General features: G+C 35.0%; 1 protein-coding gene across 2 annotated transcripts in view; it reads right to left on the bottom strand.

Moving 5' to 3' along the window:
- The window catches only part of PAWR (pro-apoptotic WT1 regulator), a 49560-nt gene that overhangs the window by 4119 nt on the left and 18746 nt on the right, over window positions 1-26695 (bottom strand). For both annotated transcript variants that reach the window (XM_063309005.1, XM_063309006.1), the window contains 4 exons: window positions 14124-14252; window positions 11246-11280; window positions 3404-3545; window positions 3208-3312 (listed from right to left, as the gene is read on the bottom strand). In XM_063309005.1, the coding sequence (XP_063165075.1) occupies window positions 3208-3312; window positions 3404-3545; window positions 11246-11280; window positions 14124-14252 (411 nt within the window). The remainder of the gene's footprint in view (window positions 1-3207; window positions 3313-3403; window positions 3546-11245; window positions 11281-14123; window positions 14253-26695) is intronic.

Genomic DNA, 26695 nt, shown 5'->3' with positions numbered 1-26695 from the left:
TTACACACAAGATCTGCTTTTTTCTTTGAGGCAGTGGTTACATGAACTGAAGTTGAGGATGTTGTCATCAATCACTTGCACAGACTGATCATTCTGTGCTAGTCTTGACACCATGGGCCTTCTGGAAGGTCTTGAAGACCTAGCTTTTTCATCAGGCACTGGCACCAGGATGTTAGTGGATCCCAGAACATATGTTTTGTTCTGGGCTGCAAGACAGTTTTGTGGAGCCTTGATTATTTGCATCATTTTATGGCTTTATTGCATCATTTTATGGCTTTATTTTATGCATGTGTTTTGTTAGCAGCTGTTGGTTAAGATGGCAACTATTTAAATTCTTAATACATTGCCTCTTGAAGTTGTTATCCCTGGTATTTGCTTTTTGCAGCAGAAATTTTAGGCACCAGGACAAATTAAAAAATCTTGTCAAAACAGGGTGTGGGAACTCATCTGAGAAATACATGTTCAACAGCATTACTTTTTGTTGAGCAACATAGAACTTGTCAGCATAATATTGTTTTATTTAAGCAAAATGAACACTTCATATTTGAAAAACAAAGCAGCATTGTCAGGACACAATTTTGAAGTCCACCACTATTTCTATTTAATGTCGGGGAAAAAGTATGCACCATATCTAGGAATTTCACATATCAAATTAAATGAAAAATAACCAGCTACAATTCAATGTTACTTTTGTCTTCCAGGTGGGTCGCACAAATACAATTCAAAACTATTGTCTTAAAGCAGAGACAGAAACATTTAAAATTTACTCAAAAGATTTTATATAAACACATTTTGGAATGTTTATCTAGTATAAGTAACATTCCAAAATGACTAAAAGTATGAGTTATTTGGACTAGGTCCAACCACAACCCCTGCCTACAATTTAAATATTCAAACAAATCAAAAGGAAGCAAATCAGCTAATCATGTGTAGGATTTGTTTCCCACTGAATTGAAATTCCTTTCCTAAATCACAAGCTGCATTTAAGAAGCAATGCCATGTAGCATACAATAAAACTCAAATAAGAAAACACTGGGTACCTAGTGCAGCTACTCCATACTGATTAGGAGAACCCATCTGCATTTCTCAAGAATATTCGTCAGAATCCCACTCCAACTGGCTATTTTTATTTAATATTTCTAATATTAGAAATATGCCTAATAATAAACCAGTAATTGTTTATTAATTTATACACACACACCCCCCATAAAACTACTCCTCTTTGGCATAAGCAACCTTATGCAAAATGCAGAAATTAAGTAAGAAGTAGTAAGCAAAGGAAATTAAGACATTCAAAAAGGAACTGCATCTACATCTGTTTTACACCAAGAATACTTTCTCCATAACTTTATATTCTTGCAAACCATTAAGTAATCCACTCCCACTGAATTCAACTTAATGTTTTTCCTAATATATCCAACTCACAATTTCACATGACAAAATGGGCAGAAGCACGCTCTTTTATACAGCCGTGTTCACTTATTTCAACAAACATTCTTTACTCCCAACAGACCATTAAAACCCAACTACCTTTCTACCAGCATTTTCCTATCTTAGAATTTCTCTACCCATTTCCCCATCTTTGCTAAACATTTTACCAAAATACTTGCTCTAATTGTTCACTACTTACTGTAATTTGCAATTATTCACTCCGTTCTCTTGTCAAACAGAACTATCTTTGTCTTGATACATTATTTTTCAGAGCCATGCTCTTCCATTGCATTATACAAACTAATTTTTGGTGTAAATTATTCAGGTCCTAAGTCAACAACTCAATATCATCTGCATATAAAAGTATATACACTCTCATATCCCCTTGCAACCATCTCTAATATCACCAAAATAATTACTTATACATATAAACCAAGTAGACAACACATACTTTTACCTTACTCCCTCAATGTTGAAAGAGAGCCAGCATGGTACAGTAGTGAAGGAGCTGGACTAGGAGCAGATTCTAGTCTTCCCTTGGGCCTGTCACTGTCTCTCAGTCCTAATCATTGTTTGTGACCATTCAGCTGATAAACAAAATCCCTTGCTGAATCATGTATTGATAGCTTTGCTGTAAGAGCTAGGTGAACACAGTGCAAACACAAGTGGACCTTGTAATCATCAGGACAAATACTACAAAAAACTCCCTCAATGAATATTGAACCATTCATAATGCATTCTATTTATTCCATAAATGCTTTGCTTCCATCACATACCATTCTTACAGCTTTCAGAAACAACTTTAACTCTATATTCACACAAAAAAAATTACAGATGGTGAATAATTAACTACTCTCACCTGATCACTATTCACTCTTCTAGCTGCCCCACTGTTGCATGTGGCAGCTGCTACTCTGCCCATCTCTGATGAGCCTGCTGTACTTTTTCCATTATCATTCTGCACTGTTGCCGATCACCTCCTGTTATCCCTAATGCCTTTAACTACCACCTTCATATGCATTCCTACTTTCATATGCATCCACAAAAGTCTAGCTGACATACTTTCCAACATATATTTCAGGCCTTTCATTCATAATTAAACTTGCATTCCTTACATATATTCATCAACTCAACTCCACAGGATCTTCTGTCAGAACTATTACAGCCTTCCCCTTTCCTTACCTTCACACGTAAACAACATATATATTTTCCTTTCTTTCATTTTATTCATTAATTCATACTCTTTCACCATTTACACCCTTTACAATCCAAGTAGCAATCTTCCATGTGCAATGGTCAACTCCAGATGTGTCCATAAATATGGACATCTGCCACCCATCACGCCTTTAGTCAACTGAGGCTTTCCCATAATGCTTTTTAGAAAAATAGAGGAGTAGATTAGGGCACCAGTCTTAGTTGTATTTCTGCCACATGCAGGATTCCCAGCTAAGAACTGAACCAGGTATTTTTTTGGCATATTTTGACCAGTGTAGTACAAGCACAGCCAAAGCCCAGTTTTATTCCAAGCATGCTCATGTACTCTATTCAAGCTAGGTAAGATCTCACTACCTTGCAAGCCAACATTCTGTTGCCCAAATCTCTTCTCTTCTAAAGAGAAAAAATTACAAGGAAAGAAGAATGAATAAAATAGTGAACAAATAAATGAGCTTCAATGTGCTGGATTATCCACAAAAGTGAACAATGTGCTGGATTATCCACAATGTGCAACTTGTCCAGAAATCTTAGAAAACACAGGTGGATTGAAGAAGCACTTACCCTATTTAATAAATCAATTTCCTCCTTCAATTTCCCAATCAACTCTTCTTTGTCTTGGGCTATCCTCACAAGCCTCAGGTTTTCTTGTCGCTCCTTTGCTAGATCCTTCAAAAAACAAAATTTGAAATACTTCATTTAAAAACAATGAAAACAGTAAACATTGCAGCTTTCATATTTATTAAGTAATAATATTTACCTTCTCAAGATCTTCTATCTTCTTTTCCAAAGAAATAGTTGATACAAAGTTTCCAGAAGAATTTGCATCCCTGTTGTATCTGCTGTATCCTGTCCTGTCCGTACGTGAACATCGATTAGAAACTTCATCGTCTGGCATTGTGCTGCGTAAAAATACAACTTGTAATTTAACATATTTGATACATAATAGAATTATCAAAATTATTTCCATATTCCCTGTTTTAGTAGTGCCAGTATCTACACTAAATTATGCAAATAATTTACTTGCAGCAAGTGATTTGGAAAGACTGCCCATCTTTTTTATTGTAGCATGCCCATGAGGCAATTCCACATTAGATCTACTTTACAGATAAGCATTAATGACTCCAAACAGGCCATAAAATATTTCAGTCTTCCAAATACTCAACAATTTATGTAGAAAATTGCCTATGTCATTGTCAATTGCTACACTTAGGAAGGACATGCTACATTTGATACATAGCGTACACCTGATTCTTTTATTTTTGTTTGCATTAATTTAATTCAAGATACAGAGTACATGTAGACTGAGGAGCTACGGTCTGAATATGGACTTCAGGTTCAACACACAATCCATTGGAATATCCTGACTTAAAAAAAAACAAACTTATTTTTAGGGCCTTTATGATGTGGGAAAAGTGATTACTAACTCCTACAATCATTTTTTCTATTTCTTTCTCTCTTTTTCACACTAATTTTATAATTAAAACATGAGGGGAACAGAATGAATAACTACAGAAGAGGGAAAGAAAAAAGAAAAGTAATGGATAAAAGAATAAAATATCAGTAAATAATCATTTTTCTGAACGCAATAATCATTGTTTTCACATTCTGAAGCAGAGATAAAGCTTATATTAAGGTAAAGTCTCCTTGAGTTAAACTTGACTCCTCATGACTTCATAGATGCATCCAAGCAGTGCTCTTGGTAACATTATGGTTTGCCATTGATTTCCTGGAAATTTTTTCAAGTTCGCAGTCAGACAGACAGAAACTTTATTTCAGTCATTGACTAATAAAAATATATTCAGTAAAACAAAGAAAGCAAACTCCTAACATCAATTATTACTGGCAACCATTTGTGGGTGAAGCTTACACATACTGTAGCAGAATCTGCTGCTATCTACTTGGCCTTTGGATTTTTGCAGCCCAGATATAATAGCTCTAATTAGTACAAATGACAACACAAACTGGCTGCTGTACTCACCTGCAGCCTGCTTCTGATTGCCACATGGTGCTGTCCTCACCAATTGTGCCATTCTACAAGTATCATGGTTCCCCTTACTGTGCACTAGACTGAAGTCTATGAATTGCTAGGCTAAGGCCTACCTTCCACTAAACCATTTCTGCCTTTTCAAAGAAAGCCACAATGCTAGGGGAGAATGTATCTAGCAAACAAAAGTACAATCTTATTTGCAGTGTTTACAATAAGGCTATGTAAACTATGGAATGCATACTTTTATCTGCCATATTGTGTAAATTTGGGAGTTGGGGAAGAAGTTAATATGGTTTCGGAAGGGAAGGGAAGGGAAGGGAAGGGGAGTGCTACTGTATTTCCACTGTAGAGGTTTCTTAAGGCAGTCTTTTTCAAATGGGGTTCTGCAGAACCCTAAGGTTTCCATGAGAAGTCACTAGAGGTTCTATCAGAGATTGTGTGACCTGGGGGGGGGGAGGAATCATTTTTTTTTTAATTTTGTGTGCCACACTATGCTTGCACTAGCAGTGGGGCAATTTTTACACTATGACTCAGCTGCCAGCCTTACACCTGTCACTGAAGTACTGTAAAATGTAGATGGTTTTGGTTTCAAGTGAATTGTATTGTGATGTTTTCTTATTTTTTGCAATTTTTATGCAAGGATACCCAGATATCATTATGTCCAAGCTAAAAAGGTATTCCACGGAGTCTATTTTATAATGAAAAAAACCCTAAAGACAGTGTCTAAAATAATACAGTGAACTACTTTGTGGATGTAGCAAGCCATGAGTTGCAGGGTAAACAAGATTCTCTCAAAGCAGCCTTACTTGGAACTCGTTAAGATGGACTACAACATTTATCATCCTCAGCCAATATGACTATCTTGGCTAAAATAAAGGAAACTGAAGTCAATACATCTGTGAGGGTGAATGATTAGAGAAGGCTGTTTTGAAGCATGATGACAGAACTCTAAGGAATTCTGTAGCTTGATACTATTACCATATTTGGCACTCCTTGTTCTGGACTTAAAAAAATTATCTACAAACAGGATGTGTCTGTTGCAACACTAAACATAAAAGTTTGTAATTCAACTTTCTAAAGCTTGTTGAATTCATACTTTGTAAAAGGTCCATTCAGTTGTTTTATGCATTTTACATGACTGAAGTTTCCATATACAAAGCAAGTATCTTTTTGCAGTTCTCCCCATAAGTAATCATACTTTTGCTGCAGAGTAACATTCCTGAATCACTTCTATTGGCTTGTGTTTTGCATAAAACCTGGAAGAGGCAATAAGCACCTGAATTATCTAGCAAAACTAAATAAATGTTTTATAAGTGGGTTTTCAGTTTTTTAAAGACTGGATTCTTAAGTTTTATGTTGATTCATAATTAATAAATTGTAAGATCAACATCTGTTTGACTGTCCTTTTACATAAGTCCTTTATTTGGCCAGAAAAAAGGAAAGCATATTCAAAAACACAGAAGGAAATATAGACCTACCCATTTATAGGCAAAAAAAAAATCAAATATAAATAAGAAAAGTGCAATCCTTTGATGTTTTATATATTTTTTACAGGAAAATGCAAACCTATTTCATTTACCAGGCCAACTGCAAATTGTTCAGAGTATACTGCAAAATAAAAATCAAACACTGACTACAAACACAATAGTTTTGTATTTAAAAAACTTCCTTAACAAAAGTTTGATTTTCAAGATGTGTAATTTCCCTTTTCTAAAAAAAAAAAAAAAAAAGACACAGTTTGGTTTGCTACCTACAACCACACTCAGGACTCTGTATTTAAGAATATAGCAATTCAGCTGTATTTCCCATGGATCAGAGAACTAAAGTGCTTAATACATCAGGGGCATGCAATTTTGTCAGTATGTGCATGTGCATGTGTGTTGTGAATGTCATGCTACATGTCATATTCCAAAAAGTAGTGAAATGGAACACCATGGAAAAGTAAATTTCATTTCATTTTAATTAAAATTAGTTATATGATTATTTTTCAAACAAGTCTATAATAATTACTCCGTTCTGTCCCATTCAAAGTTACATCCTGGGAACAAGTTTTGGATTTTTACAGAGGCAGCACGAGAACCCTGAGATTTAATGTTTATATAACATTATGACACTTCTTTTTGAAATGGCTAGCATTATTAAGATAATTAGCATTCTTTGTATCTTCTGAATGTAATTGTACTGTGATATCATTATTTCTATTCTAACTATGCCATTCCAATCACAGCTGTAATGTAGTCTGTGACAAGTTGTACTCCATTCATTTCGCTTTAGTAGACTGTCATTTTTTTGGACTTTAAGGTGCTACCACAAGATTTTTGCTGCAAGAGGACCATGACTAATCCCCTGGAAAGTCATAGAAATAAGAGTATTTTTCCTGATGAAGGAACAGAAAACAACATTAAAATACGAATTTTGCTCTTGAATAATTAGGTTTATTATTACTGTTGATAAACAGTAAAATTGATCCTAACATTTAGAGTATAGTTAATTAACAGTTTGGAAATTGCTAACCAGTTTAAACTGTTAAGTTTGCCAAGGGAATAATTTTATTTTGTAAACTTAGCTATAAAATGGACATCTTTCACTCTGTACTGAAATTCCCAAGATAGTTTAAAAAGCTGCTTTTTGTACAATTTGTGAAATGATAAAATATATATTTCACATCATACAGAATTAATTTAGGAAATACACAGATAGATGATATGAGATTGTTACAGTCCTCTGAAGTCAGTGGTTTATCACTATTGGAAATGTCAGACAATGTGTGTTCTTTCTTACAATTATTATACTATTTTTAATCAATCAGGTAATTACATAAATATCTATAATACCAATTCCCCAAAATAAAAACACAACTAATCCCAAATTTACAGAAAGAACCCATAAAATAGCAAAATGCAGAAAGGAAATAAAAGGCATCAACTAAACATCCATGGTAAGAATAAAACTACTAAAACAATACAATAATAAAAACCATACAATATAAGGTACTGATCAGTAATAAGAGAGATGGCAGCAGTTACATCAGGGGAAAGCTCTCTGAAAGAGTTCGGTCTTCAAGAACTTCCAAAAGACCCAACAAAGAGGGAACCAGTCTGATCTCTTTGGGAACACTATTCCACAACTTCAGTGCTGCTACACAAAAGCAATAGCACCTTGCCTCAGCCCCCCCAAACCTCCCAAAAGTTCAGGATTTGCAGCAGTTTGTCACTGGTAAATCAAATTGGTAGGGCTGATACTGAGTGGAATAGGCAGTCTTGAAGGTATCCAGGTGCCAAACCATAAAGGTCTTTATGTGTCAACACCAGCACATTAAATTGGATCTAGAAACCAATCAGCAACCAATGCAGGATCCAAAAAAATGGTGTAATATGCTCCCAGTGCCAGGAGCCCAAAAGGATGCAGGCTGCTATATTTTGGACTAACTGTAGTTTCCAAATACTCTTTAAGAGCAGCTCCAAATAGAGTGCATTACAGTAGTCTGACCAGATGGTGAAAAGGACATGGGATGACTAAAGCCAGATCCTCCGTTACCAGATATGGCTGCAACTGATACACCAGCCAAACCTGGGCATAGGCCTCTCTTACTACAACTTCCACCTGCTGATCCAGTAGGATCTGAGTCCAGAAGCACTCATAAGTCATGAATCAGCTCCCTGATGGGTAGTACCTGTCCATCAAGGAGTAACATTGGTGGTGACAGAGGAACCCAAAATATCAACAGCAACTCTGACATATCATGATTCAACTTCAGTCTGCTCTCTCCCATCCAGGAACCAGGAACAGGTAGCAACAGCATCTTCTACATGGCAACAGGTACAGGTACAATTAGGTGTCATCAGCATTTTGATGATATTCCACTCTGAGCTGTCAGATAACCATTCCCAGCTGCTTTATATAGATGTTATAAAGCAGGAGAGACAGGACTGACCCCTGTGGATACCACAAATCAGGGGCACTGGGCTGATCTCTCCTGCCCCACCAAAACATATTGAAGCCACCCACTAGGATAGATATGGTACCATTGTAAAACAACATCTCTTTTCCCCAGTCCTCACAGGCAATCCAAAATGATACCATGGTCGGACTTCTGGGGAAGAAATGGCAGGCTGAAGACCAGCTCCTTGATAATTCCTCTCTGGACAAGGAAAGGACATGAGATCACCCACAAGTGCTCCAGGCAACAGCTGCTCCTCACAAGGAGACCACATCTCTGGTGGGTTTAGAGCTCTGGGAGACAAAGGAATAACCATCTTGCTCAAACTTCAGTCAGCGCCTCTGAAAGGACACTAAGGTCACATACTTCTTTTTCTAATCACTTTCAAAAATTGCTTGTTAACTGCTTTTCAACTGTTAGGAATCTTTGTACTGATAAATTTGACAGCACTGGGTTAGTTTCCCTTCAATCCTTAGTGAAAGTAAGTTTTAACTACAAGTCCAAGAACTTTTTTTTTTTAATAAACAGCAAAAGGGTGATTTAACTTTGACTTCAGAAAGTTACGAACAGACTAAGGGTCCAGATAAATTTAAAATAACATTTTGGAATTAATTATAAAGAATCCTTCCGATGGGAAAATGCTTTTGTTTTGAATTTAAAAAAATAAGGTGAGATTTTAAAAATTGGACACTAGAGGGAACTAGAGATTACAATTAAAGGAGAAGAACACTTAAACTCAATTTACAATTACAGAATGAAGCAAAATAGTCTAACATTGGACATACTAAAGGGCATTTTTGAATAATGGACCCAGAAGTTAATTTTAATAGTGTCTGCCTCTATAGATAGACTGTGTCTAAAAGATGTTATAGAAGAGAAAGAAGTTCTACCTAACAAGATGGAGACTGACATGGAAAAAGATGCTACACTGGACATACAAAAGAAACTAGCTGATATCTTAATAATTAAAAGGGATATACAAACAAGAAATCACGAGAGTGACCTGGATAATTTTCCTATATTGGATTTACAAAAGAGGCTTGTTAAAGTTTTGAAGAATTTTGTGAGAAGAGACCAAGAAAAAATGAAAAAAAATAAAGTTCTATGACATTATTTGAAGGGACTAAAGATTTGTTTATTAGAAGTAAAGGGAAGGAATATAAAGTTGATTTATTTGATCAGGGTTAAAATAGATATGTTATTTCTGGTGACCTTTAATGGACTGTTGATGACATCAGGACAAATGATGAGGCTTTATGGATTTGTTTATAGATAAGAGATGGGATATGGGAAGAAAAGTTCATTTATTGTATTTTAAGAGAAAGTGATAAGTTACTAAAATTGTTTATATTTGTGATGAAGGTGGCAAGTAACTTCTTTATATATTTTATTTACTATATTCTTTTTTCTTCTCTTTTCTATTTCTCTTTTCTTTTTTCCCCTTTTCTGCACCTTCTACTCTTTCTTTTTATTCTTTTATTTTTTCAGTTTGTATTAGTTTTTAATGTTGTAATTATAATCTTTAATAAAATTACTATTTAAAAAAAGGATATCACGGTTAATGGTATCAAAAGCCACTGAAAGATCTAGTAATACTGGAAGGCCACACTTCCCCCATCCAGGTCATGACACAGATCATCCAGGAGACTGACAAAGCCATCTGTCCCAAAATCAGACCTTAACCCTGACTGAATAGATAATCCACTTCCTTTAGAGTGCTGTGAAGTTGATCCAGTTCAAGTCTAAAACTGAGGTTCATTTTGATGGACAATGATATGATCTACTTCAGAGAATGGTACAAGATCTTCAACTTTCTAGAGCTAGAAAGGGAGAATGCAGGGTTTTCTGAGAATAAAGTGGAATGAAACAAGAGGAAGGCTCATCTTGCAAAAGACTTCTCTCATGGTTAATGTAATTAAACTATTTTTTTTAACATCTGCTGAATGTCACACTTCTTACAGATATTATAGGCTCAGCTTAGGAAGATAATACTGTTATTGTATAACGATGTACCTTTTCTTCTGCCTCATTCCCCAAAATCATCTGCTTAAGAAGGCTTATTTTCACTGTCATGGTTTCTTGGGCATTAAGTACCAAAAAATAGTAGAAGAGGAAGATAAGAGAAAGAGGTCAGGCCTCATTGCCATCACTTTCTCTTTACATTTGAAAAAGTAAAGCCTCACACTGTACTGTTACTTAATACATTTCTGTATTACTTCATGTGCCAGAGTATTTTGAATGACACCACTGTTACATCTGGCTGTCCCCCACCCCACCCCAGGTCTATTAACTCAATAAACTAATAACAGTAAACAAAAAGCTAATTATATTCAAGGCTGAGATGAGAAATCTGTCAAAGGATACAATTTCTGAAACTGTTCAAATAAGTGCACAGAGGAAACAAAAATGTTCAGGCTTGTAACTAGACATGGAATCCTATGTTCCACTAAATCTATTTTTGGGTCTTACCAGTGGTGTACATACAACTAGTTGAGAAACAGTATGTGAAGGCATCAGTCTTAACTTGCAATTCTAGGTTTTGTAAAGTTCAAATGACATGTACTACTAAACAAAGAATTTTAGTACCAAATTTGAGTGTTTGCTTTCTATAGAGATACAGCAAGTAGGGTTATATACTTCACTGATCAGTAATCTACTAAGCAATTCCTTACCTTTTGTATCTGTTTGCAATTGTCCTAGATGTGTCCTGTTGAAATATATTAAAAAAACACAATTATCCAATTTAATATTTACAATTGCTGGTTTGTAACTCAGAACAATTACAGATGTGTATCTGATATGTCTCAAAATCCCATTCTTCAGTCAATATAAAGATCTCTTTTTTTCAGCAAAGACCATTTACAGTGAGATGCTGTCTCACAATCATGAAGGTTTTTATGTTTGCCACTCTAAAGCTCCAGTACATTTTATTTGGATCATGGAGCCCAATGAAAACTCTGAGATACTTCAGAGAAGTGTATCTATGATTCTTTATCCATAGACAGAGGAGTTCACATGCTGGAAATATAGAGAGCAATGAGCATAAACCATTCTGAGGCTTAGCTCTAGAACAGCAGCTTCAAAATGGATGTTATTGAGAAATAATGTTTTATTAAGGCAGAAGGGAGAAAATGTAACTTCCTGTTGTTCATTTATATCCCCGTTTTGCCTTGCGCTGCGCTCAAAGCAGCTTATGAAAACACTCAAAAGTGGAGGACAAAGTTAAATAAAAGAAATTAAAAGAACAAGAGATATGGCACTTAAATATATCATGTAGCATTGCTCATAGGCAACCTTCCAAATATGTTTAATTTCAACTCCAATCATCATTCCACTGCCAGCATGGCCAGAGGCACAGCTTCAAGGACTAGAGGAGATAACTAGAGGAGATCACTATACTGCCTGCTACAAATAATTACAGACCGGTTTTAGATAGTATGTCACCACCTCACAACTGGTAACCTCTCTTCCTGGAAATGAAAAATGGAACACCCCTGCCATATCCTAATTTTGATTTTGCTATACTGCACAGCATTAAGATATAATTAAGTACAAGCATTATGAAATCTGAAATTAAACCCACATATAATTCACACTATCAGTGTTGTTCTAATACTCTTCACTCTTCAGCAACTCTTCCTTTGACTCCTTGTAATAACAGAACAAAACAGAAGTAGAGAAAAAAGCAAGGAATAGATTTTCCTCCCTGGCATTTTATTAAGCAGAATCCTGTACAACAAAGGTTTTGGGAAACAAATGTCAGACAGGCTTTCAGTTCTGCCTACTGATGGGAACTCATCAAGTATCTCAGCATTCCCACACAATTAAATAGTCACTTGAGATTTTCACCCTGGCTTTTACATTGCTGGTACAATATTTTTATTGAACGTTTTATTATTAGCAACATGTAATGGCTTCTGAGTATACACAGACACACACACGCTATTATATGAAATATGATACATAATGAGCCATGTTTTGTTTTGTCTTTACAGTTTAACAATATTTTGATGTAAGATAAATGTGGAGTAATTAAAATTAAACTGATAGTTCAGTGGTAGGAACTGAATTCTGGAAACCAGAAAAATGCAGCAAAATTTGGAATTTTATTATTATTGAAATAAAAACCCCATGAAATATTTTAGCTCTTGCAATGAGTAAAATGACCAAGACAAGGGTTTTTTTTTTCTTAGAACAACCATTCCTGTTTGAATTGTAAAACTCCAGTTTTCAATGTGAAACATTCATCGAAGATCTAGTTCTTGATATTAAGAAAGTAGCAGATTGCATTTACATGGAACTAAGTCCCTTGAACCCAATGGCTTATTTCTGAAGGTACAGGAAATACGTTCTAAACAAAGTCATCGCTACTTCTGAGTAATTATGAACAGAATTCTTTGTTGGAAGCTGCCTTAGTAAGATTTTTAGCCCAAAAGGATGGCTAAATAAACATTTCATAAATGTAATGGTTTATTGAATAAATATGGCAAATACAAACCATTGCTCATGATAAATAAAATGAATTATATATCTTTTTTTTTGTCCACATTTATTCGAGGGCTATCAATTTTAGAAGTTGTTTTCCTATAGTATCTCGTTCTTTATGAAAAGAAAAAAAAAGATACTAGTTAATTAACTAAACCTGTCAGAGAGAACTCATTCCAAAACTCTTCCAAGGGAAGAGTTAATATGAAATATCTAAACAAGTTAAAAATATTAAACGAGGGAGGGAGGAAACTAGTTTGGCTGAATATTTAATTGCAACAGGAGAAGCCCATTTTCATTGGACATGGACTTGGTCAAACTATTTCTTAACAGATAGAAACCCTGAGATCTCCAATGCAAATGCTAAATATTGGATGCCAGCAATAAGGGAGTGCTCTAGTAAGGTCACTGTTCTGGGATACAACCGTTAACTCTGATTTTTATTGATGTAAATTCTAAATCACTTGAATTTAAGTAACATGATCAGAATATTCACTAACTGCACTAATAAATATATTACTTAAATCGTGTACCACAATAAAATTTGCTGATGTTTTGTGTCAATTCCACCAGAAAGTAGATACAAGTCAGACAACTGTGCACTATCTCTACCCCAAGTTATATTTCAGCCCTAACATCTCTCTTGGCTTATTGGAAATTTCTCCAGACCTTAATGTTTTAGCCAGGTTAGCCACTGGAAAGATGATGATCATCTGTGACCTAATCCTTAAAAAATGTGCTTACTGGACATAACATACTCAAAAAGTGGTATTTGATACTCCAGATTCATCCTCTATCAGAGTGCTGTGCCATTTTATCTTATCCATTATCGTAGTACACAAAAAGTTCTTCATGCTTCCACAGACACAGAGCTGCTATAAATTAATCCAGAAAGCAGAGGCAATAGCCAAAGTTATGAGGACAAAATAAATACATGTTATAGTATTATTTTTGTATCGTATTATTCCATGTCAAGCAATAATACCAGACCAGTGTAGCAGTGGCATTAAAATATGTCAAAACAAGAATAAAAGGTATTTGCAAATCTGTGTTTCAACATCTCACCTGTAATATGTATGAGGCATTTGGATCCACAACAGCAGATTCATTTTGTATTGTATTTTGTTGTGTGATTGCATCTTCTCTTTTACGTTCTTTTTGTCCTGCTTCATCATCATCATATTCATCCAAGCTCTAAAATAAAACAAATCAATGTTTTCCAACTTGCACATTAAATCTTAACTACTATACAGTAAACCTTTGGTATAACAGACATTGCTTCCCCACATTAAGATGTATATGATGAATGTATTGGTCTAAAGATCGCCAAATACCTGCTATAACATTTCAAAGATAAAAAAGTAATATTACACATGGGATTGATAGATCTGTGATCTAGACTTAATGTATAAAAAGTTCATAGGATAAGTTTTAAAGACATTACAGCGCCTTTTAATTAAAACTCCCATATTTAACTTTTAAAAATGTCTGCAATCATAACATGAATCCAAACAAAAAGTTCAGAGGAAAAACTAAAAGCTCAAACTAAAAATTAAGTCTCCATATTGGTATTCTGGCTGGGTTGTGAAGATTTATGAAAAGAATGGTAGAGATCTAATGCAGTCTTTCCCAAGCTGATGACCTTTACATATGTTAACTACAACTCTCATCATTTTCCCAGCAGTGTGCACACATTTTTATCCAACATGTATGAAAAGCACCAGCATAATTTTAATTGTTTTTACATAATGTTGCACCAACAAAGTTATAACAGATGTTAAAAATACATTAAAAGAGCACTGAAATTTACCTATCTGGTTTTAAAACAATATCTAGCAGTTAAAGGAAAGGTTTTTCTTTTCTTTTAAGAAATCTTACTCCACTCTGCAATAGCAAAGGTCTTTAAGGACTGCTTGCTTGCAGATCTGCAGGACATTACTTGCTCCTTATTCCCTGCTGCCAAGGACACAACAGATAAAGTGACAAAGACAAAGAAGAATAATCATTGGTAACTTCAGCTGTCAATCAACATTTCAGCCAAGACAGATGAAATGGAAAACACTTCCATATCACACACTTATGTTTGACCTTTCAAGTGCAACATTATCTGAAATTTTCTTAAAGTGGCTTGTCATTTAAAGACATTACAGCACCTTTTAATTAAAACTCCCATATGTAACTTTTAAAAATGTCTGCAATCATAATTCTTGTAATTTCTCTTGTAATTTCTCTTGTAATTTCTCTCAATAACCTACAGCTATGTAAGCAATGTACATTTTAAAAATTGTCTTGAGTTGGTGCTGAGGGCCACCCAGAGTTGACTTGATACACAACACCTATAAGCAACAGATCTCCAAGTGATGTGCTGTTATATAGTGAAGGGGAAAAGAAGAATTGGCATGACTTAACCTTTGTAAGCCATAAGCATTACCTAATGTAGATGATTTGCTGCTTGGTTTACCAATATTTCCAGAGATGGGGAATCTGTGATTGGAGAACTTGTTAGAATAGTTGTACATAGCTTAAATCACAGTTTTCTCAGATTGAACATCACAAGAAACAGTCGTTAATTTAACAGTGGAAACAGAATTGTTTACCACCTCTGATGGGTTAAAAAAGGAGGACAGTGATGAACGTTGGTAACCCTTATTAACCTCATAAGAAAAGTGGCTGTTTCATGCGAACCAAAGCATGGTATTTCAGGATTCTGTTATTTTTGTGTGCTTTGAAGCATACAAGATTTGAGAAACAAAATAATGCTACGTAGTTATTTAGGATTTAAATTCACTTTGAATTCTTTAATTTTTTTATACTGCTTCTTTAATAACAGAATATAATAACGTTCTTTGAATTATTAGTATCAGAATTATCATCCTTTGACTTTGTATTATTAAAATGCTATTAAATTTCATGGAATCTGAATAAACAAAATGTAACATCATTTTATTCAATATCAACACTGTTACACATCTGAGCTAAATACAACAGTTATTAAAATATATGGAACAATAAAAACTACACTACACACTGATACTCACAAGTAAAAAAACCTGACAATATTTAGCATCAAAATTATATTAATAAAAATACATGTATTCATATTCTTATTCAATTCTCTATGTATGTTATTACTAATTGTCTACTCAACTAAGATAGCAATGTTTTCTCTCTTTTTGTAAGTCACCCACTCTAATTAACACTAGAAAAGTTCTTAGTCACAGAGACTAGCTTGCTTTTTTGATTAACAAAATCCTTTCATGAGGAATAGCATTCCTTTCACAAGTTACTTCCTGCAGTTATTTTATCTTATGAGATAGTTTGCCATAAGCAAACTGAAAAATGACAGCACAATGTACCCCAGGAAGAAATTGCTTGAAAATTCTGCAACCCTTCAAGTAGTAATTAGACATTTCCTGATTTGAACATTCCTGAACTTCATTCCTCAGTAGCTGTTTTACTTTGAAAATGCTAACAGACTCACAATATTTCCTTATTCATTTCTCACACATATTTACTTTCTTTTCATTTCTTTACCAATGCTAATTTCTTCAAAATGATACATTCAGTCATCTTCTGCCCCAGAGAGGTAGAATAACAGACCTATTGGACTACCCATGCTATTGTTCTCTAACTAAAAAGAATATTATGTTGTTGATGGTCTTAAAACGCCAATAAGAAAGTCAAACAAACTCTGTTTAAGAACAGAGAGTGATAGTACTGAGGGATTGGGAATGCATGCCATCACTTTGGGCAACCCCCATTATAGGCATGAGGCTTTGTATCTTTTTTCTTTCTATTTTTCTTTTATTGTATCTTTTTTTTCAATTTTTCTTTTATTGTATCTTTTTTCTTTTCCACTGTTCTTTTACTTTTTCTTTCCTGCACTTTTAGCTCTTTGATTTTCTTTTTTCTTCCTTACTCTATATTAGTTTGTATTAGTTTTTACCTATGTTTTCAAAAAATTTAATACAATTATATATAAACAAAAATGTATTTTTTATTTCTTTTCTATTTTTTTACTTTTTCTTTCTTGCACTTTTAGCTCTTTGATTTCCTTTTTCTTTTTTCTTCCTTCCTCCGTATCTGTTTGTATTAGTTTTTACCTTGTTTTTAAAGCTTTTAATAAAATTGTATATAAACATTATAGGCACAAGGGTAATTACATCATGTGTTATAGAAAAGAAAGAAGGTGGCCACCTTCATTAAATATCAAGACTTCTGAAATTAGCTAATATCTTGAGCATTAAGCAAGTAACATTTGGCTTTGGCTTCTGATACTACATAAAGCACAAATTTTAAATTAGAAATATGTGAATCACAGGGAAAGAGACTATCACCGACCTAGTCAATTCTGGGTGATCATTTAGCTGTCTTATATTAGAGAAGGAACAATACACTTTAAATACAAATATTCATACAAGTAGACCTCACTTAACGACTGTCCTGTTTAGCAACTGTTCGAAATTACGATGGTGCTGGAAAAGTAACTTTATGACTAGTCCTTGCACTTACGACCATCACAGCATCCTTGCAGTCACATGATTGACATTTGGGTGCTTCAAAACCAATGGGTGTTTACAACTGTTGCGGCATCCCGTGGTCACATGATTGCCATTTGCATGCTTCACAATTGGTTCCCAACAAGCAGAGTCAATGGAGAAGCTAGCAGGAAAATTGCAATTCGCGGTCATGTGCTGTCACACTTAATGACCCATGGTGACTCGCTTAATGACCAAATGGGAAGTGGCATCATAAGCCCATTGCGATCATGTGAAGTTTCGCTTAGCAACCACATCACCTAGTGATGGACTTGCCAGGCCCAACTGTGGTCACTAAGCGAGGACTACCTGTATTTGCATATGTTCCCTGTGCTCCAAATCAGTGCACAGGGAAAAATGTGGTCCAAGGCTTCTGCCACATGTCCATTCCAGACTGCAGCCAAAGCCTCATCCAAACTGTCCTCCAGATCCTTATGGAAAACCCCACATTCGCTCTGGGACCCAACTGAGTCCATTAGTTATCTGGACTCCTCTTGGATTTGAGGCTCTTCACTGAAGAGCATGTGGCAGCTGTGGCCAGCAAGTCTTTTGCATAGTTCCATCTAGTGTGCCAATCGTGCTCATTCCTGGTCCAGGAGTCAATACTCACAGTCCTTCATGCCTTAGTCCTCTCTTGGCTGGACTATTACAGTGCTGCCAAAGACCATCTGGAAGTTCCAGTTGATCTAGAATGTAGTGGCACGGGCAGTTATGGGTGCACCTCCATATGTATACCCATGCAATGCCTTTATTTTGTGAGCTGATTTGTGACCTTGGGCATTGGGACCAGAATGTTGATGTGCTTGTCCTGTGAGGTATGACATATGGTGGGGTTCCCTCAACATGTGTTTTGTTGTTATGGGTTTTAGCTGTTTCTGTGGTGTTTATCATACTGTTTTTATTGTATACCACTGCAGTTGTGAGCTGCCATATAAATCTTTAAATAAATGAATAAGATCTTTCAAGGCCATTTGATAATATGCTTGAAAAGTCACAGTGACATATTTTTGTGGCAATCTAATGCCAAGTTCACATTATCATTCTAAGCCAGGATATGTTACATCACAATTTCTCGTTGAAATCATAATTGATTCATCTAGACAGAATGTAAATGATGATTTACAGATTACAGTAACGAGTCATACATCACTCTAAGCCACAACTATACCAGACTATGGTTAAGTTCTATGTATGTTACTCCAATCTCTTTGAAGAAAGGATGAGAATTAAACATCTGAGGATGAGAATTAAGTATCTAAGATAAAAGCCAGATTTCAAAGCATGAAGAAATTATGAATATGAGCATACAAAAATTCTCCTTACTTGTAGGTATTTTAAAAGCACAAGTTGCTTTGCTTTTCTTAAAAAACAAATAAGATACAACAAAAAAATTATATATTCTTCATTATGATAGGCAGGAAATAATACAGAAAGAGAAGGTTGGGTGTAATAGGGACAGCTTTTTTTCCTTAATTTCTATGGTATCTTTAAGTGCTGCACTTTGTTTCCATATCAGCAAACAGAAGCATATATGACAGCTTACTTGAAGGAGACTAAAACTAGCTGTCAGAAGCCTTTTCTGGAAATAGGCTCCACTGCACAGTATCACAGATGCTATAAGAAATAAACATTAAAGGAAAAAATGTAACTGAAGCTTTACAGGATCTCATGAAAGAACATATATCTTTCAAGATTTCAATCATTTTTGAATATTTTTTAAAACTGATATTAAAAACTCAGATTCATCTAGGATTGTTGCAGTTACAGTGCTGATTCCCATGCTAAACTCATGCCTAAACTGGTTTCGATCAGCAAACTTTTCCCTTCTCAAATGTGTCCAATCGCATTTCAAGTTGTTTACTTTAGCTAAGAACTAATACTAATAACTACTCCCATGAATTTTTGTTTCTATTAAAGAATTATGAAAAGATTGAATTGATCAGACTTGTTTTTAATCCATATGTATAGATTTTTCTTCTGCAGTTTCTCCAAACAACACTAAGTAGCCAAAGTTATGCAAAACAGTATCGTATTATATTTCTGGCTTCATGCTGGGTTTCTGGGCTGTAATAAACATTCTAGTACTACATTTCCGGTTTGAATCAAACTGATGACATCTAATGGAAAACATTAGGAAAATTATGATACCAAAAAGCATACAGAACCAAATTTCCTACTATTGCTTTTGAACCAGTTACTTTTCATTTTCCTTTCCTGTGTATCTTACATGAAGTATATCTGGCTGATCTCCAAGATAAAAAAGCTTTAGGCTTAATATATCTTACTAAAAGGTTATCATCTACTTTGCTGGCTGTATATAAAAAGGTAAGACAACTTCAATATCTGCTGTCTTCATGGACACAAACATACAGGTTTTTTTAGCAGCAGCACTGAAGTGGTTTTCTATTGATTTTTTCCAGAACGTTTTCCCCCCACTTTCCAGTCCAGCTTACAGCTTTGTTATTCCCAGTAGGTTTCTCATCGAAGCACTAACTAGGCCTAGCCCAGCTTACTTTCCGAGCCCAGACAAGGTTGGTCAGGTGATGCTACCTACTCTCTACTATAACACTGCTGAATTTCAAAGGTTAACTCACTTCTGTTTCAATATACTGCAGACAAAATAATATGAATTCAACTATTGAGTCTGGTTCAATATTACTTTGTACCACCCACACATCTGCAAAAAAAGCATGGTTAATGCAAATCAGTTTTAGAGCCATCACTACAAGAACAATAATCAAAACTACAACAGCATTGCAGCAAATTCCATAGTTAGTGCAATCAAATAGTATTGTCCAGAATATTAAAATGTGTGCTTAAATTTTTCAAGTAAATACCCTGTAATAATTTCCCTTAGAAAACAGACAGCTGAACCAGCATCTGAGGGTGAAAAGGAATGTTTTCACAGGCACAGTTAGTAAATACCACTGGTCCTAACAGACATTCTTCCTTAAATGGAAGCTAACACTGACTAAGCTAAAAAAAAGTATTTTCCTACAATAGATGTTGCAACCCAGTTATTAACCTTTACAACTCCTTCAACTAGAATACATGAAAGCTGTATACTTTATAGATCATTTATTTTAAATCTGTTTTTCACTTTATACTTTACATCTCTTGAAATATTCCGTGTCATATTTCATTTTTATATGGCAAAGAAGCAATGGTTCTTTACATATTTAAATGTTATGATGGAAAAGACAGTACATAAATGGATTTACATAAGTACCAACCTTACATTTATGTATGTAAGGTGAGAGAGTATACACAACCCTTTAAACTTAACTCATCTATGTATGTTAAGAGCATGTCCAAGGAATTGGAAATGACAATTTAGAATACTAAGACCAATATTAATATACATAATCCATCTGCCTTTTAGCATTAAAGCTATTTTAGGATAACCATTTTTCAAACTAATATGAGGAAGCGGGGAAAGATGATGATGCTTCAGAAATAGCCTTACAATTAATGTTTTATATTTTTACATGCTTGCTTGAACATGCATTATTTTGGGTGAGCCTCTGCTGCTGGAAAGTTTTTTAATCTGGCAGTGGTTTATGTCAGTTGAATGGGGAGGGAATCTATCTGTGCTACACTTTCCAATATGCTATCAAAAAAATCTGCCCCATTTAGTGGATAGGTTTGTGGGAGTTGCATATAAGGTAGTGTGGTATGAAGTTTAAGCAAAGAGGCAATCAACAAACAGGTTTTCCTTCCCCACTTTACAGAAAGAAGCTTCAAAAAGCTTCTCATCAACACTTTCCAGCACCAGGTTAGTTTATTGCTTTCTTTACTGCACCACAAGTGAAAGTGGATTAAAAATTAACTGAAAGAACTTGGCAAACATTATATCTGAGGTTAGTTACACTGGAAATGAACCTAGAATCTCCCTACATTTAAAGGTTCCACCTTGTTAGGCAAAGCAGAAAGAAAAATGGAAGTTTCCACGTCCACTTAAGATTAAGTATAGGTTAGCATGTCAAAAAAACTGAAACTGCTGTTCATCTTAAATACTGTTAGACAAGAAAGGTCGGCCTCAAAACCAATAGTTTAACCAAAAATTCAAGCTAATGTAACAAAGCCTGGATAGAGGCTAATCACACTTTTGTAACGTTCAGTTGCCCTTTAGAAGCAAATACTCACATGATTTACTTTATCTAAATATGTAACAGGAAGTCACATTTTAAATAAAGGCATCATAATGCTTCTGTCATAGAAAACAATAAATAGCCCCCCCCCAAAAAAAACTGCAGATAAACAGCAATAGCAATACAGGTAGTCCTTGGTTAACGACTGCCCTGTTCAGTGACTGTTTGAACTGGTGACAGCACTGAAAAAGTAGTTTTATGACTGGTCCTCAAACTTATGCAAGTCGCAGCATCCCTGTGGTCACATAATCACCATTTGCAAGCTTCACAGCTGGCTTCTGACAAGCAAAGTCAATGGAGAAGCTGGCATCAAGTTGTGGTCATGTGATGTCATGCTTAACAGTTGTGGGTGATTCGCTTAACTACCACAGCGGAACTGACGCCCTAAGTTTGGCAGCCACATGATGTTTCACTTAACCACTGTGTTGCTAAGAGTCGCCAGTCCCAATTGCAGTTGTTAAGTGAGGACTACCTGTACAAAAAATTAAGTTTACACAATACATTACACCCAAAAGAACAACAACAAAAGCATTTCAGACCCATCTAAAGAAACATAATGATGGAGACATCCAATGGAATGGAGCTCCATTTCCTGCCAAACAAACTAATTTTACCACACAATAATCTCAAATGCAAGGAGATTGATTCATGCAACCTGAATCTGAACCTTTTATGGATTAGCTATTTATGGATTAGATCTTTATTCTTTTTAGCAGCTGGATTCAACATTTCTTTGACCTAGAATTAAGAACAAACTTGCAATACTCTGAGGACTCCTGCACCGATTCCGATGAAATATTTTGTATGTACTGAACTAAATTTATTATAGTGAATAAATCACAATGTGGACCAAATCATTTCAGTTTGTAGCTATACTGCACTACACTGTGGTTAAGTACAGTCCAAAAATATTAAATGGAGAGAAAAATTATAATTAAAATTATCATTTTAAGAGCCTGTGACACATTTATTCAACATTTGGAATAGTAGTGATATCTCAGAAGGTGAGTGATCTGTTTGTTATAGAAGTATCTTCTTTCAGTACCTTCTTTTAGTTTGAAATATAACTAAATGTTAATCAGTAAGATGTATTCTTTCTTCATTTCTTTAGCCTTTCCACAGATTAAGAGATGCAAATGATCACCCTACCCCCCCCCAAAAAAAACAATTCAGTAAAACTAGTGAAATGCTGAATTTCAAAGAACATTCTGACATCAGGTATAATATTTCATCACAACCCTATCTGCTAACTACTGAGCTTATCTTCCATGTTTCTTAATTGAATTTGTATTTTCTTGGTAATACCTTCTTTACTTTCCATGCCCCTCCTTCCATCTATCATTTGCATTTCTTGCCCTTACTGTTACAACTTCTTTGTGACAAACATTACTTTTAATTCTTTTATTTTACTTCTGTATCTTGGCATCTAGGATTCCAAAAGTTAAGTGACACCAGATAACATTCATATAATACATCAGTAAAAAACTTTATTCAGGAAATTTTATGTTCAGGAGTTTCAGATGGCATTTTAATGTGTGGATGAAGCAAACAGAAAAGTCATTCATTCAGTAAACAAAAATTTTAAAATAATAAACAAAATTTACTTTGGATAGCAGCTGGTGGACAGCTGTTACTACAAAACAGTAAAATCAAGCCAATAATTATTCAAACTAGTTCAAAATCACCAAATCAGGAGTCAGATTCCTTCTGCTTTCCAAGTGGACACCAACTTGAGTTACAGAATATAAGGGAATGACAATGTAGATTGGTTTTCATATCTGCCTGCTAGAAGATTTATAGCACATTCTCAACTTTTAAAAAGAGATGGAACCTTCCAAAGAGATTGATTCAAAATATAACAGCAGTTGTATATGGCCCAGAAGCAGTGATTGTTCCTCATATCACTGTGAGTTTCTAATGCTGGCAATAACACCAGGAAATTCTGTCTGGAAGTTCATGAACAATGGCTACACCTTAACTATCCCTGTGCTGCGATTTTCTAAAAGGGAGACAACAGCCTTAGATGCAATGTATATCTGCAGTGTATATCTGCAGTGTACAGCTATAGGAAACAAAATATAGCTGAAATATTTTGAAGTGCAAATTTTTAGTGTGAAGGTAACATGCTTAAGATTTTTTTCAATTAACTTTAATTTACTTTAATTTTTACTGCAAGACTGTCTTTCATCACTGGGCCTGTACCACCCAAACAGGACAGCTTAAGGTAATAAATCTGTTTCAGGCTCCAAATATTATTGTAGTATTGAGGTTTGAAATCTGGTATTGTACTGCAGTTAGACAGCCTAGGCCTCTGCAAGCTGATTGGCTCAAATTGCTTGCTTTTATTTCATTAAGCAGGAAAGGAACACATTTTCCTTCTTTAAGCCTTGCTCTGATATCCCTGAAACAAGGAAGAAAGTGGCTTCGGTGAAAGCAATCCTTGCTGCACTTTTCCAGTCTGTCCTGGTGGGGTGGGATAGGCCTGATGAGTTCTGTGGACTTGAGGCCCTGTGCCCATTCTTTAAAGTAACATTTATGTTACTCCACCTTCATGTGGAGTCAGCTTTCAAATGTTTTGGAACTCTCCTCTGAGAAAGACCAAACCACATTCTTTAATGATATTTTTTTCAGGGACCTATAAAGACCTTCATTTCCAGAAGGAATTTCAAAAGCGTTGGTTTTGGCCATTTACTGCCTGTCCTTTGCTGTTTAGTTATTGGCCAAATTTAATTCATTCTGTATTATTTTACAGCTAATTTACTAGACACATTTTAAACATTAGTAAACTGGTAACTTTAAATGAACAGAACTGTACAAATATTTTAAAATAAAAATTATAGTGTTATTCTTAAGAGGAAAAAAGAGGAATTCCACTAAATTTACCTCCTTTTAATTTGTTGATAGTGTCCATTTAAGACTATTTATTTGCAAAGGCTCATATGACATGTGATTAAAAAAAAATCTCTGAGGGGCTTACACTCTGTAAGGTTACAGAGAAACCTTACAAAAGAAATTCATATAACAATCCCAGTAACAACCAGGCATCTCTACCTCAGAAGTAGTGAAAATTCATATCATCCAAATGTTGTTTTTCATATTTCATTTTTAAAAATCTTTTTTATTTTCACATTTGTTTTAAACTAACTAAATGAGGAAGTGTGCCAATACTGGTAACCTTAATTGGAACCCAGGAATATATAGAGTATCTACATTAAAACTCAGTGCAACTTTCAGTAATAACCTGATATTGAAGTTATCAACACTAACATTTAGTGTGCAAATATCCTGGGCATCAAATGCTAGAAGTCTAATTACCTTTATCTATCATATTCCTGTCCTCATCAAAGATTACAAATTCTCTTATCCTCTCATGTAACATGATAAAAGAGCTAGTGTTTGACTTCTTTGTCTTCTGTACCTGCAACAAGACAAGCAACACATGGAATAAAAACAGACTGAAGGACAGGGTATCATTTTCAAGTGAATTGGTTTCCTGTAGCAAATTTGTTCTCAGAGAGCAATTGTTAGGTAGCCACATCAACCCTAATCCTCGTGTCTGCCTGGACAAGTCTCTGCAATTTTCTTGGCAAGTTTTCTTGGCACTTTTGGAAGTGGTTTGCCATTGCCTCCTTCCTAGGGCTGAAAGAGAGGGACTGGCCCAAGGTCACCCAGCCAGCTTCGTGCCTAAAGTGGAACTAGAACTCAGGTTTCTAGCCTGGTGCCTTAATCATTACACCAAACTGGCCCTAATTGATTGAATGCTGCCATAATACAGTAAAAGAATGTATCAAAGAAAAACTAGTATGTATTTCTTAAGGATGCGTGTAACTTTCTAAATGTGTTTAGAAGGAGAAACATCACAATGATAAGCCACTATACCATGCCTTTTCCTTGTATGCATTTGTGGGGAATACCATTCATACAACACAACTATCTCAGGCAGACTAGAGACATTCTCAATATCCAAACCCATGAGGAAGACAGGAATGTTCTGGGGAGTGTATCAAGTCCTATCTTTCAATCCTTCTCCTTCTATAGAGAGAAAAACTTCATCTGTGTAAAGATTAAAAAAAAAACTCTGGAGAGAAAAGGAGCAAGAAGGTGTGCTAAGGTGAAGGGAAGAAAAAGAGAACTGAGTATAACAGAACTTTTTTAGGGACAGGACCGAACCAGAAACCAGGACCCATTACACTGAAGCACAAACTGGTTTATTGATGGCTGGAAGCAAAAACAGGCCTACAGAGGGAGAATTATCATCCCTCTTTACAGTTATGCAAATTAGAATCTGCATGTGATTGGATATAGCAATCAAGTTGCTGTTTTTCAGATAATATTATACATTTTCTGGCATAATCATCTTTATCATAAGGGACTACCTTTGACAAACAGGGATGGAAATGTTCATTAAGTACTAGCAGTTTTAGAGAATCTTCGACCATTCATTTTCACACTGGTATCAGCAATTTTTATACCACTTAACAAATACAGGTTTAGAATTAACTGAATGCCAAGTGTACTTTTTTTTTTAAAAAAATGGAACTTTACTTTTTGTATCTGACTGCTATCATGCTACAACTTCTATTTTACTGAGGGTTGTGTTAGAAAAAGAAATACACTACAAAATTCCAAACAATTTTATGCCAGGCAATCCAAAGTAATATAGCCCCACAAAGGACACATGGAATGACTCTTTTATTCATAAATATGGACAGGATAACTACACACCATCTAACTAATTCATTGCAAAATAGCTAATATGGTTCTCATAAACATTGTGACCAAATATTAAGCCAACAAAAGTGTAAGGTAAACCCTAACTGAAAATCCAAATACAGGTAGTCCTTGCTTAACTACCACAATTGGGACCACAATTTTAGTTGCTAAGTGAAGCAGTCATTAAGTGAATCTGACCCAACTTTACGACCTGTTTGTGGTGGCCATTAAGTGA

This window comes from Candoia aspera, chromosome 7 (assembly GCF_035149785.1).
Source record: "Candoia aspera isolate rCanAsp1 chromosome 7, rCanAsp1.hap2, whole genome shotgun sequence".
In the NCBI taxonomy this organism is placed as follows: Eukaryota; Metazoa; Chordata; class Lepidosauria; order Squamata; family Boidae; genus Candoia; species Candoia aspera.
Note: the sequence above shows the minus strand (reverse complement) of the source record. Positions and strands in the feature narration are given on the sequence as shown.